A 15242-nucleotide genomic window follows, 5' to 3' on the forward strand; every position below is an offset into this window, starting at 1 on the left:
TTAAAATATAAAAGAATATAATTAAATAGAATTTAAATTTTATTAAGTTATTGAATGGTCAAAAGACAAAGTGAAAAGTTGTTACTCCCTAAAACATGAGATATAAAAGGGAGAAGAGAACCTCATTTGAGGGGGGATAAGTTGGGAATGAGAAGTGCAGATCTGATTTAAATAAGAAGTGCAGATCTGATTGTGAAAAGTTGTGTCCCATTCAAAGGGCAGAAATAATGAAGAGTTGCACTCTTTCAAAGGGCACTAATGGTTAAAGTGTGTGTCTCTTGCCAAAGGGCATACATGATGAAGAGGTGTGACCTCTCCCTTACACTGAGACATATAAAGGAAAGGAATCAAAAGCATCCAGTGACATCACCATGGATCAGATCAGATCAGAACTGTTATTAAGTTACAGGCAGTAACATCCTTGTTCTTGGTGGTATGCAAGGGGGTGTGCATTATATGTATGCTTAATATATGAAGTCTGATAATGTTCTTATGCAGAATTTAATAGTAATACTAATATAGACTGCAATATGTATGACAGTCATACTTAATTTCATATGCATTCATAATACATGAAAGATTATTATCAAAGTTGCATGGACACGGGTAAAAATATAAATACAGATGCGGTATTGGATACGGATGCGGCCAATTTTTTAAGACCCCCAATATGGATATGACTGGATACGACATTCATAAAAAACACATACACATATATTTAACACAATTTTCTAAGTTATTAGAGGAGATTTTCATTACTTCAAAAGCAATATAGACACATAATTGCTACATAAATAATTATAAGTTGAATTAACACTTTACAATATGCAAAAATAGTAGAGTTGCATTGGAAGATAATTCTCGTTTGATGTAGGTTTTGTTTATACCAAAAATCATGAAGTTTTTTTTAATTAAATTAAAGAAGATTTACATCAAATTTTGAAAAAAATCAAATCACATAATATTTGGCACAGTTGGAAATTAAGGTTTTTGGGGCATGCATGGGTACAGTATCCTACGTGTATCCGGGCTGCATTGGATACGTATCCATTTCAGATACGGGGATACGCGCGCCCAACGAGGGACATGGGAGTTTCCGGCTACTCTGATTATTATATTAATGGCCTAGTCTTAATTCATCTATTAAGTCCTATGAGGGGGATAGGTTGGTGTGTGTAGGGAAAGGCAAGTAAACCCATCGCAAGTGATGGTGAGCCCAAGATGGGTAGGGACATAGTCCTGGACCTTGAGGGAGCCTCTTTGTAGTTGGTGTCAGAACCCTATGATAGTAAATCCCCGTCCCTCATTAGGATTAGGAAAGAAGCTAAGATAGGACTTAACATAATGAATGTTGAATGTGTTATGAATACTAATTCCTGTAATAGTTTAAGAAATATGAATTGAAGCATAATAATGTTTAGTAATGTGTGTTAATTCATTGAAAAAGCAGGCAGCCTCCTGGTAGGGGCCATAGAAATATTTAGTCTTAATGGATAAAAAAATTGTAATAAAACTTGCATTGCATGCAAGCAATCAATAGCTAGAGTAGAAGTGCAATTAGTTTCTTTGATTTATTTTCACGCAATATTTTGTAATCTGTATAGATAAGTGTCATTTTACACTTAGATTTCTAATTGTTATTTCCATGACTACTTGTTGCTGAAATTGTTGTTCACTCCGTTATTTCCTTTGCAATTATTATTTTGTGAATCAAGTAAAGTTAATAACGAAACAAGTTTTGTATTGTGGATTTTATTAGAGGAAGCACCGGGTTCTTGTGCACAATCCTTCATACTTACTTCATAATCCTTCTTTATGTTTATTTTCAATAAATCCAATCTTAAATCACTTCTGATTTTCAATCTTTTGGTTGAACTGAAAATTGCAGGCATCATTTAGGCAATGTTAAATCATTTTCTGCAGTAGATAGCTTGTATATCCAACAGCTCTTGTCTAGTGTAGAAATGTTGAATGACCTTGTGCCCTAGACTGAGAAACAAAAAAATAGGTTTGATTCCCGTTTGTTTGTTGTTCTGCATACATGAAATTCTTAGGTACTAAGTTAAAAAGAGAGATTCCCCTAATAATTTTAAGAACAGTTACTGTACACACTGTTTTGTTTACTGTCAAACTAAAAGATGTAAATTTAAACACTAGCAAGATGTGATGTCAAAAATTAGATATTTGTACAACAGTAATTCAAGCATAACATCTGACAGTAAAAAGATACAAGAATTCTACTTTGACATAAAAGAAACAAAAAAACTAGCAATCTAAAAATGTGCTTAGTTAGCCAGCAGCTAATGATGAAGGCAAACATTACTCCTTGATTAAATGAAAATTGTGAGAAACATTTGAGAATTATAGTATACTGAATGAAAGCTGATAGACAAAATTATTAAAATATGATGCCTGTGAATCTTTCGAGCCTTATATCTATTTAGAGTTCATATCTAAAAGTAGTTTTGCATAGCAACTAGAGTATCATACCACTCTACCGCACACAATGCTATAACTTAAATATTAGTTTAAAATTATAGTACCTTTTCGTTTTCATGCCCAGATTCTGCAACCCAAAGCTTTCCCTCCTCATCCTTCAAGCAAACTGAAGTATGCCCTGCATATGCCCCAGTTACCCATTTCTCTAGAGTCTCAAAGCCTCCCCAACGACCACGAATCTTTGACAAGGCCAAGAAATCTCCAGAATGAATGTCATCTGTACTAATATTAGCAATCCAGGGTTGAGGGCGATGCTTAAATGATGCTCCCATGTGATTCTTAAGAAACGCAATATTTGCATTCTGACCCCAACCAGTGTTTGAGAATAAAGGCAAGACATCCCACAGAGCTAATAGTGTCCCCAGCATTCCAGAAGGCATGAGAAATATTGAAATTCCATTCTTCTTTACCTATCACACACAGAAATCCCAATGTCAAATATTAGTGTTGTATAAAAACACAGATAATGGATTTACATTGCAAATACACAATAGATACATACATATTCAAGTTCTTCCAGTCCTTCCCACTCTTCAATAGTTAAGGTATGCTCCCGAGCAGTAAAATAGAAGTCCCATGTCACTCGAAAAGGGGTAGCAAAGACATAAAGGTCCATGCATGTCCAGCTATGTGCCTTACTAGTCTGAATAATCAATGATATCAATTTGAAAGAAGAATCAGATAATCAAAAAGAAAAACTAAATGACTATTAAGGATTAAATTAAAGTGACATAACACTACTACTCAAAAAGAACATCATGTATGTCCCACTTCAAGCAAGGATTAATGTGTAAATAATCACAGATATTCACAAGCTGTGAGGTGAGAGATGAGAAACAAATGGACGTGCAGCAAAAGCTTCTATGAAACCAGTAAACCACTTGATTTTTATGAATAAACCTTCCAATTAAAAAAATATATGTAATAAATTTAGTGCACTGTAAAAGACATCCACATTCAACTGGAACATGGATAAAAGTGGACTGAGAACAGTTTATAATGTTTATTACTTGCTAGAAGCTTGAAAATGCTACAATCTGTTGGGCAATAGAGAAGCTTTAAAATGTAAATGAAGCTTTCACCCGGATTCAAACTCTCAGTTTTCAAGAAATCTGATTCCTCTTCTGTATTGTGCATCAAAAATGTTTCAGAACTATAATCAATCATCAAGATTTCTAAGGCCAGATTACCTAAATCTCTAACTCATCTTCTCTTGGTTCAGTTTCTATGCAAATGATTCTGGCACATTCATAGACAGCTTCTCATGAAGACCTGCATCAGTTCATGAACCTTAACTTCCACCTCCTCAATTGTAGTTCAACCTTAGTCTACCTTAGTCTGAACTCATGCTGGAAATAATAAGAAACAGATAATCCACAACTTCACCAGAACAATATATACAAAGATAAATAAAATAGAAAAAGAAAATAACGTACAATTAATAGAATAGAAATACATGTTGGTTGACAACCATCGACAACCACCAAACAAACCATCCTAGCCTAATTAAAAATAAAACTATGTTATTTCTAATTTAACTATAAAATAACCACCTATTTTAGTGCCTAAATCTATCTCCTAGATTTGCAAGCATCCTTGCTGACACTCGTGCACTAACTGGAAGGTGTGCAATACTCCCAAGCACTGTTGCTTCAATATCACAAAAAAATAAACAACTCATGGTACTTGAGTAACTGCTGCAGTGAAATAGCTTTAAGTACAAAGATGTGACTCATCCATTCTATAACAGGGTTTGTAACAGTGCCAAAAAAGAAAAAATAAATTGCCACTACCTTTTAGCCAAAAACATATCAAAATCCAATTTCTTCCGAGACAACATTTTTGCAAACATAAATTTACTGGAAACTCAAGAAATTATGTCATATCACCATATATAGATGCTTGTGCCACCTTAAAATCAGAATAGGCCTCTCATTATGTCAATTTAGCCACTATTGATGTAATTGTTCTTCCCCTCACAAATTCACCATATTTGCTGGAAACACCTTGACATCAACCCTATCTTGGGCTGCTCGTGTCAGCCTCAAACAATTTTCCTTTGACATAGAAAATGTGATTGAGGGCTAATATGTCAACTATGAAAAGCTATAATTAATGTTTTCATACATTCCAACAAAGATAGAAGTCACTGGTATTTTGAAAATGACAATACTATTTTTATAAGGGTTGAAAAATTCACTAGTTTGTTGTAGTGACTGAATGGTGAGTAAAACATCATCATCAATGATAGGAAGGCAAAAATAAAACCTAGATAATGAATTTAACGACATATTGGATGAGGAAACGGAGTAACTTCATGGACAAATGTTATATGAGAAAAATATGTCCAGATTAGTTTGAAATTTAAATGAATAAGGCTTCGGGCACAAGAGCGCGAAAAAATAGCTCATTTAATAGAAGAAAGGAAAATGAGGAATGCATCATAGGATCATGCACGTTGGCACTCATCAAGAAAAGAGTAGCTTAAGGGTATGATTAACTTTGGTGTGCCCAGAGCGGCCGAGCACCCTTCTTAGGTTTGCTGGAGGAAGGGAAAGAAGGGTGAGAGAGTACCCTCCTTTTAGATGGGTGTGAGCTCAATTTTTATTTTGTCAAGAAAAAATTGAGCTTATTCCCGTTCCTCCTTTGTTGAACCTATTGAATGAAAATTGGTTGACTCACCTTGGACATAATAGGGACCCCCATTTTAGTGTCAAGTGAAAATTGACTGGATTATCCCTACAGATATGTGCAAAAATGGTGTCACCCAAGCCCTAGGTTGATCTTACCTAATCATTACAGCAATATCCCTCTAGAAGGTGAGCGGTCAATTTATTTTCTTCTCTACTTCTAGCCAAGGAGTGAGCAATAGCAACAGCACCAAACCAATCAAGCTATTATTCCCCACTCTATGGCCACCTCAAAATCAATCAACCCAAATGCCTAAACTATAGTAGGTGAACCCAATCGAGCTGATCAAAATCAAAATTTCAACGTTCTACAATTCAATCAGCCTTCTTAGAAAAAGACTATCCACTTCTAGGGCCTATGGATCACATGAAAAAAGGTCCCTGTGCTAAGGCCTATCAATCATATGCAAGAAGGTTTGTAATGATGTGACCAACAAATATAACTAACACACTACTACCCAATACTTACTGCGGGTAAAAGTGCTCCAACTGTGATTAATTCATGTCCCAATCTATTTTGCTTCTCTCAACCCTTCCTTCCCCCTGTTGTTCCTCTTCTACTTCAAACCCCCTTCTTAGATTTGGGATCTGGCCAAGGCCACTCATCAAGAAACCAATATAAAGAATTGACTATCGAGCATGTCAAGCCCTAACCTCTTTCCTTACAATCTATAAAGCAGGTTGCGTCAATCAATTTTAAGTGCTTCCAATAAACTATAGATATGTTCCCACCCCCTATTGTGGTTTAAAAGGTTTATATAGTTTGAGTAGGAGAAAAATTTAATGCAAACTCTTTCAATTTGAGAACGTAGAGGATCATTTTGAGCTTAATATCAATTATCTGGATAGTCACAAATGTCACAACAGTAATCTTAACTGTGAGGTTGAAGAAATCTTCCTCCATATTCAATCAATATTACTAAAGTTAACACTAAGTCGCTATTTTGCCACATGCATGACATGACCAGCGCTTTTGGATTGAAAAGTTAGTTGTGAAGTGCATGACTTGAGTAGCATGGTTACTCATGAGGCCCAAATGAACAAATGCTCAACACACCCACCAATCATAAGCAAGTAAAGGAAATAAAACTAGGGGAATACATATCTATGAAAAACAAATCACTCCTCATGCTCTTAGCAATCATGTAATCATGATCCATAGATTTCCAAACTGGGGGACATATCCATAGCTATAATTCCTGCAACCCTATCCTCTTCAATAAAATTCTTGGTTCTCTAGGTAATGATGCTATGGTTTTCAAAACAGCTAAGTACAAGTAGATAATATATAAGATTAGGATCTACATTTCTGATTAATATATTACAGAAAGAATATAGATAAGAAATTGTGACTATGTGAGATTCATTGCAGATCAACTAATCAATGATGAGAATTGGTTGAATTGGTCTTAGGTCAAAAAACAAAGAATAGTAGGGGTTAGTCCCAATCAAGGGCTTCCCCCATGCTAGGGAAAGATTATAACAAATACACAACAGAAATTCTCGTCAAGAAATCTTCTTAAACTCTCCCCTCTAAAGAAATCTACAACCTCCTATCATTATCTTGTTTTCTTTTTTTAGTCATTCTCATAACTCCCAACCATATCATACAATTTCAACCAACTTGTTTGAAACATTTTTATTTTTTGGAGACATTGACTGATTGTTTTATTTTCCAAAATCTAAACGAAATATTTCTAGCGCTCTTTGTGAACAAACTCTTTTCCTATGAAATTTCAAACTAGTTACGAACATATTTTTCTCATATAGCATTTGGCTCTTATGTCAATCTTTTTGATTGCATATATGAGAAGGATGTTCTTCGCCTTTTACTTGGCTTTTTCTTGCCAGCACACACCCTAATTAAGAATGTCATTCAAGCAAGGTTGGTATCTAGCTATTTTGCTTTCTTTGTTGTTTGTTTGTGTTCCTTTCTTGTCCATTTGTTGCGCACTTTGGAAAGCATATATCAGTTGATACCAATAAGTTTAAAGATGCACACAAGCCCAGGAAGCATGGGACGCTAAAAAGAAACTTCAAGAAGTTCACTCATAATCATACATAGAAAGCGACAACAAAGGCAATAAAAGTAGTAAATACAAGAAAACTATAAATTACATATTTATTTATTATGTTTTTATTTTTCTAAAGCTTTTGCTTTTTGAATATTTTTAAGCTTTCACTCATTTTAATGTTTTTGAATTTTTTTAATTATTTTATAACGCTAGGTATGTGTCCCATGTTCCAATGGAGAACTTGTTAAGAGCCTCCCCAAATAAAAGGGAGCAGTTTGGTGGTATTCCCAATTGTATCCATATGTCCCTATTCCCTAGGGGGACGCATTTCCTCCCTAGAGATGCATTGCTATGGAACACAAGGTCTTAGTGATTTTTTTCATCATACTCTTTCCCATCCTTTAAAATGGTGGAAATTGAATGTATTGAATCATTGATTCTCATATAGTCTTCCTTTAGTCCCATTGACCTTTTATTGTCATTTAAATATTTATATTGTAATTTTTAAAAGATAGTGTCTTGTTTGTGGTATTATTTATAGCAATATTATCATAACGATTCTTCTTGGTTGTCCTTTTAGTTCCTCAAGAGTAACCTAATATCCTAACTTAGTGCAATTGTTTGATTGATATGTATGATCAAACAATAGCAAAATAATTTCTACTTAAACTCAAGCATCAAATGACATACATTCTAGAGAAACTCTTGGGCCAACAACCGAAGTCCAACTATATTCCTTTTTCCATCCCAATTCCTAGGATCACTTTCACATTGGACAAAACAATATCTATTTCCAATTTGCATGGCACTTCAATAAGAACAAACTAGATATTGGGATTCAAAGTCTCAAAGCATGGCACTTCAATAAGAACAAACTAGATATTAGGATTCAAAGTCTCAAAGCGTATCACAAGATGCATTTTGGATGTTAAGGTTCATATTGTTGATGATATAGCATCGGTAAAAATCCTACAGGCCGACTCAGCAAGATCAAATGTGTGAATGGCCTATTGGCCTTACACATTTGATGAATCTATCAACTTATATTAATCCTTTAATATCTTTATTAAGTCACATATGCATTATCAGGTTTAATGATTAAACATACATTATCAAGTTTGACTTATCGGATTTGTTTCAAAGGGGCCGACTTTTGGTTAAAGTCCGCCACCCCTCATTTGAAGGCATGCAATGCTTCATGAAGGTCGTGCCTCCTTGATGAGAGCCGACTCTTGGATATCTCCTTTCGACGGATATATATGGACGTGGCCTTCCCTCTTTGGAACAAAGATCAGACAACAAGTTCGATCATAATCAAGCAGATCGAATTCATGTACAAGCAGATCAATTGATGGTGAGAAATTTATATAACGTGCTCGGGGATGACGATAAGAGCTTATCATCTATGGTTGGGAAGGCAACAGATCTGATGTTTGCCTGTGGTTAACGAGCACTACTTTAAAATCAACATGGTATCAGAGCCAGGTCCAGGCTAGGAGCCCCAAGCACACGAGAGGTGTGACTTAAGGGGGGTGTTGGTGTTGGAAATAAGCCACACCCGGACCGATGATGGACTGGTCCAAGAGGGGGCTAGTAGCTCAGTGGTAGAGCACTCCAGCAGCGTATGGAAGGTCCTAGGTTCGAGTCCTAGCTGGTCCATGTCTCAACATGGTATCAGAGCAGGTTCCTTCTATAGAGCCTAACCGCTTGAAGGTAGATCCTATGCTCTCAAGGGAAGTTCAATCAGAAACAATTGCAGATTTAAGATCTCTTCCAGATTGAAAGGCGACTACAGAGGATAATGCAGCGATTACACTCGCTGACCTCCACCCTTCACAATGGCATCGATCAGGCGTCTAAACAAATCAGGTGGCAATCAGGGGATCGAGTCTCCCCAGGCCTCGAGAACAAGTATGATGGCCCAAAATCCTTTGCATCTGAAATTCCGTGGGGGAACGCAGACAACATCCTATGCAAAATGTTGCCTACTGCCCAGTGACGGGATTTCGCCCAAGATTTCAAAGCTTAGCATTGACAGCGTTGAAAGATGTCGGCTTGTGACTCGAGCTCGGGTTGCTGTGGTTGGAGAGGTTTTTGTGCTCGATACAAATTTTTTGAAGAAGAAAGGGCTAGAGATGGAGCCCGCAGCCCTGTGGAATCAGTATTTGGATTGGCTTTATCAGCACAAGGAGCTCGGATTGTATATCGATGTCAGTCGAATCGGGTTTACGGATGAATTTGTGGAGGCGATGGAACCCAAGTTTCAAAGCGCTTTTAAGGCCTTGGAAGAGCTTGAGGCTGATTCGATTGCCAATCCAAACGAGGGCCGCATGGTCGGGCATTATTGGCTCAGTAAGTCTAGTATTGCTCCCAATCCTAATTTGCAGCAGCAGATTGATAAAACGCTTGACGCTACCTACAAGTTTGTTGATGAAGTAATCAACATCAAGGACGGCCTCTCTACTCAGAGCATCGCTCGATTCTTGTTGCTAGCTTCCCATTGTGAATTCACTTTGAATTTGGTTTTGGAAGAGTTGCAGAAAGTTTCGTGGGTGGCGTAGATGGATGCAAGATCTGCATGTTGCATTGGCACTGCTCTTAGCGTGAACGCAGGGCTGGTTGGGGCTTGTGTGCCTGGCACTGCTGCCAACATTATGCTTTTCATTGGCGGTCCCTCTACCCAAGGTTCAGGCACTGACGAATCTCTATTCAAGGAAGGAAGAATGCTTGCATTTCTTTGCAGAGGAAGAATCAGCATTCAGAGGGAGTCTAACATATCGTCAGAAGTAACCTTGGACGAAGAGGTCAGAAGGTTGATATTTGCTTCAGAGGGAGCTTGTTTTTCAGCTTCAGAGGGAACCACGTCATCATGAAGATTTGGTTAATGCATTTTTCTCTATGGTGGAGAAATTTGAGGTGAAAGCCCTTGTTAATGAGTTCTCTAAGAGAGAGAAGTTCGAGGTGCAATCCCTTGTTGATGAGTTCTTCTCTATGAGAGAGAAGTTTGAGGTGCAATCCCTTGTTAATGAGTTCTTCTCTGAGAAAGACAAGTTCGAGGTGAAATCCCTTGTTAATGAGTTCTTCTTTGTGAGGAGAAGTTCGAGGTGCAATCCCTTGTTAATGCATTCTTCTCTGGGAGAAGTTTGAGGTGAAAGCCCTCGTTCCACCCTCTGCGAGTAGGTATGGTGGATCCACCCTCTGCGAGTAGGCATGGTGGAGATGCATTCTTCTCTCTGAGAGAAGTTTGAGGTTTCAGCCCTTGTTATGCATTCTTCTCTGTGAGAGAAGTTTGAGGTATCAGCCCTTGTTATGCATTCTTCTCTGTGAGAGAGGTTTGAGGTATCAGCCCTTGTTGTGCATTCTTCTCTGTGAGAGAAGTTTGAGGTTCCAGCCCTTGTTCCACCATCTGAGAGTAGGTATGGTGGATGTCATGTGAGAGACTCCATGACTTAGCATTTGTGTGTATTCACCCTTTGGGACTAGCCATTGTGGTCAAACACCACGATGAGGTGATATGCTATCACGATGAGGTGATAAGCTTCTTTCATTCACATGAGTGTAGTCATTATGTTAGTCATCACGATGAGGTGATGTGACTTGTAGAGATTAAGAAGGATTCCTCCCTAGCTAAGAGGGAGTGTTGATGATATAGCATCGGTAGAAATCCTACAGGCCGACTCGGCAAGATCAAATGTGTGAATGGCCTATTGGCCTTACACATTTGATGAATCTATCAACTTATATTAATCCTTTAATATCTTTATTAAGTCACATATGCATTATCAGGTTTAATGATTAAACATACATTATCGAGTTTGACTTATCGGATTTGTTTCAAAGGGGCCGACTTTTGGTTAAAGTCTCCCACCCCTCATTTGAAGGCATGCGATGCTTCATGAAGGTCGTGCCTCCTTGATGAGAGCAACTCTTGGATATCTCCTTTCGACGGATATATATAGACGTGGTCTTCCCTCTTTGGAACAGAGATCAGACAGCAAGTTCGATCATAATCAGGCAGATTGAATTCATGTACAAGCAGATCAATTGATGGTGAGAAATTTATATAACATGCTCGGGGGTGACGATAAGAGCTTATCGTCTATAATTGGGAAGGCAGCAGATCTGATGTTTGCCTGTGGTTAACAAGCACTACCTTAAAATCAACACATATGAATGATCAAGTTCTCACCTAGTGACAATCTCATGTCAGATTTTGTCTGCAAAAATGAAGCCAATCATTAACAATTAGAAAGTCTTCAACAAGACTATTAAGAAGCACACTACCCCCAAGGTACAAGAAGGAGCTGTTGGCATGTTGCCTCTATATTTGCCAAGCATCAACTCCTTGGCAATGCCACATTCTCTATGCTTCAGCTATTCTGCATGTATATAGTTACCTTCTCTAACCTTGCATTTACACACAATTGCTACTATTTTTATTCTCGATATACCCATAACTATTGATCTATTGATGCCCAAGTCATGCATCTATGATCTGGACTTCATTTGCCATAACTCTTGTATAGTTAGGCTCTCATCCCTTTCCCTTGGATCTCCAACCCCATTTTTAAATTTACAATTCTTCAAAAAGTGGAAGTTAATATTCTCCAAGCAATCAAGCCCATTACTTTTTTGCCTAGACCTTCCATTTCAGCTAGTGTGAACCTTTTCACAATATGCAAGAATCTAACTTCGATGAGGAGGTTTTCATCATTCATTTAGGCCAGAATTAGAAATTTCAACAAACATTACTATCTTGCCAAACATATCAGCTTGTACCAACTCAAATAATAAAACCGCTATCTACTCAAATGGTCACAAAGGCCCTCTGCCAACACTTACAGAATAGTTTTCCAAGACTGCGTTTTGATTGTCTCAGTTGTGCCTTCTATTAGTTGTTTTTTACTTAAATAGATTGAAATCCAGTTCAAATGTCTGTTGCACCAGGCATCTAAATAAATGAGGTTCAGAAGGATCTTAGACAATCCAGGGACTTAAACTTGAGATCATGTCACAGTAAAACATATACACAAGAGCTGCAGGTGTTAAGTAGCCTAGGATGAATGCAGTTCCATTTAAAGACTAATAAGGACTCCATGAATAAATCTAAAACAACTCAAGACATTATCAAAGGAAAGAGCTGCCAGTAACTCATCTGCAATGACATAATTCTTAATCGACATGCTATAACCTTCTGCAACCGTCAATATTCAGCAAAATATAAAACAAACCTTAATTAAACCATATACAATAATGCTCACCACAGAACAAGGAAAGAAACTGAAATAAACTGAAGGAAAGATTCCAGCAGTATACCCAACAAATGAGCCCTTTCCCACCCGACACACTGCAGGCAATATTACTCTTTTTAACACTCACGTATCACAACAGCAGTTCAATATTAACTCCTTCCAAAATACATGCAATGTCTGTATATTGTTATATTCTCTGCTTTAAGCTTTTATCTCTATTCTCTATTTTTTTGTTCTCGTCACAAGTCATATTTATAAGGAAACTACAAAGAAAATAATTTACAATAATAGCCTTTCGTTGTTCCTGCTTCGGCACTTCCTACTGTTTATAGTATCTTAGAAACAATACCAGCAATTAATTAACAAAAGCCTCCTGTCTGATAGGAATGGCTAACTATTTGGCCCATGTTCAATACCAATCACTGAGTTCGCTCTCCAGGCTGAAAATAGCTGGAGGGGTTGTCGGGCGCATCAAAATACCTTGATGTCTCATGACAGCTGTGGCTGCAGGTTAATTGCAGCAGCGCTGCAAGATATCCAATTTTGCTCCAATCGTCAAATCACTTTCACAGCGCCATCTTTACTCCTTTTCTGATCTTCAAAACAATTTTTCATCGCTAGAATAGCTCCTGTCAAGACAATACTTGCAATATGATGCAAGTTTGTCAATGGTGAGATAAACCCAAACACAAAAGCAAGTAATATTCATTCCCTACTATTTTCTACTTTGGGATTACACCAAATAGTTCTTAATCCTTAAACAACTAGATCTCGCAGCATGGGACTATATTTGAATAGGATGACCATAAGACATCAGGAAAAGGAATTAATGGAACGGAATAACCTTTCTAATTGCACGTAACATAAAGTTTAAAAATGCATTCCGGCTTTTGCATTTACTTGGCCTTATCTAGCGAGCGGGCACCATCATTCTCATGCGGCTATTTAACCCAGCCTAATAAAGAGAGTGAAAAACTCAGTTTTAGCGAATATCTCTTTAACGTCCCCTGTGGTTTATGCGTGTTCCTTCAGCGCCATATCAATTAATTGCATTTACTTAGCAATTCTTGAATTCCTCACAACCGAAAAGGGAAAAAATAAAATAAGAGAGTCTTTCGACTGAATTAGGGTTCTTAACAAAGTGCTCGCAGCCCTGCGAGCCATGATGTGGTTCGGTAACCCACAGTCTGAAAACTTAGGAAGCATGGCATAGGTTCGGGTCACTGTCCGACTCCTGATACCGGCCTCCTCTCAGGGAGACTCCATGAAGTAAATTCCCTAAGCCCCAAAAACAAAATCGTTGCAGTACAAGTAATCACCCAACGGTAATGTTCAGTGACAAAGATAAAATCCATTTCATTACCCTCATAAAATTGAGCTAAATCCTCGTTTAAAATAATCTTTACTAAATTTTCTACCCTAAAATCCCGACCTTTATAGGCAACACACCTTTAAATGCACCACGGCACCGCCTAAGTCGCTTCCTTCTTTCTTAGTAAACTCGAGGTGAGCTTCGTTGCCATGAAAGCAGGCGCCCTTCCATTCGACTTCTTCTTGTGAGTCGACCGCTCCCACAAACTTAGGAAGCAAATCAACAGCGCTGTCAAAAGTATTCAACACCGGCCACGATACCTGCCGCGGCAACACCGGCAATACATCTTTCGGCCGGAATGGCACCTTCAGCCCTTCTGAACATCCGCTCAGAGCCGCCAAATACACAATTCCCACCACAAACAAGCTTCCGCCCATTTTCTCAGACCCCTGTATAAAACCTCTGGCACCATTCATAAAATAATCAACGCAATGCTAACATCGTTTTTGTGCTTCAATTTAAGTTCTTCAAGTGCTGCAGGAAACTGATTGACAGCGCCCGAGGAGCTTTATTGCAGAGTGGATTGTAAGAATTTCGTATTTGGGAAGGGCTGTAATATACTCCACTTTATTCACACCAAAATAAAAGTTTGACTGTGGATATTCCTTGCCTGGTTGGTGATATTTGTCTGACTGACCGGTACGAAAGTGACACGTGGTACTTAAAGACAAACCACTGTTGCATAAATAGGTTATCAGTAACGTAGGGAAATCCTTTTGACTTGTTTTTTAGCCAATTAATTAAGAATAATAAAAATTTAGTTCTTGTGAGGAAAACAAAAGATTTCCTTTAATTAGCCAAGATAATGAAATAATTGCATTCAATTATGCAATTAGGTTAATTAATTATCTTTATCTACTATAATTTACATAATAGAGTTGAGATTGATCTTATAAAATTTTAAATAAATTACCTATAACTATTTAGTTTAAAATTGAAGTATAAATAATGTAGATATCAAAAAAATATTTGTAATCAATAAAAACTAAAAGCATTTAATTTGATATTTTTGTGACACTTAAATGCATGAAAAAGCAACGAAATGTTTTATTATTATTTTTTAATCTCATTTTATTTTATTTATTAATTATGGGGATTGAAAGTATCTTAAAGTCCACTTTTTTTCTCGAGAATAAGGATAAGAAGGAACATAAAATAAAAATATAGTAATAATACTTTGGTAATATAAAAAATAATAATAATATATTAAAACATAATTCTATAATCATAATTTAATATTAACTAGCAATTGCATTTTGGTGTGCAATGGGTATGTCGAAGAGGTATGAATGGTTGATCAAGAAAAAAATTGGTCTATTTTTTGCATAAATTTGGGTAGTACATGAGGTCAATTAGAGATGGATATAGAGGAAACTAGATATAGATATATAGGTCTAAAAAGGGGGAGAAGGAG

The 15242-nt window shown here is 37.1% G+C and overlaps 1 protein-coding gene across 1 annotated transcript in view; it reads right to left on the minus strand.

The window, feature by feature from the left end:
• LOC131070448 (uncharacterized) overlaps window positions 1-14418 on the minus strand; it is a 61659-nt gene extending 47241 nt beyond the window's left edge. Inside the window, exons 1-3 of the mRNA XM_058006000.2 lie at window positions 13906-14418; window positions 3002-3142; window positions 2544-2909 (exon numbers count right to left, since the gene is read on the minus strand). Coding sequence (XP_057861983.1) covers window positions 2544-2909; window positions 3002-3142; window positions 13906-14244 — 846 coding nt within the window. The 5' untranslated portion in view covers window positions 14245-14418. The remainder of the gene's footprint in view (window positions 1-2543; window positions 2910-3001; window positions 3143-13905) is intronic.
• Between the last annotated feature and the right edge of the window lie 824 nt (window positions 14419-15242).

This window comes from Cryptomeria japonica, chromosome 3 (genome assembly GCF_030272615.1).
Source record: "Cryptomeria japonica chromosome 3, Sugi_1.0, whole genome shotgun sequence".
NCBI classification, from domain to species: domain Eukaryota; kingdom Viridiplantae; phylum Streptophyta; class Pinopsida; order Cupressales; family Cupressaceae; genus Cryptomeria; species Cryptomeria japonica.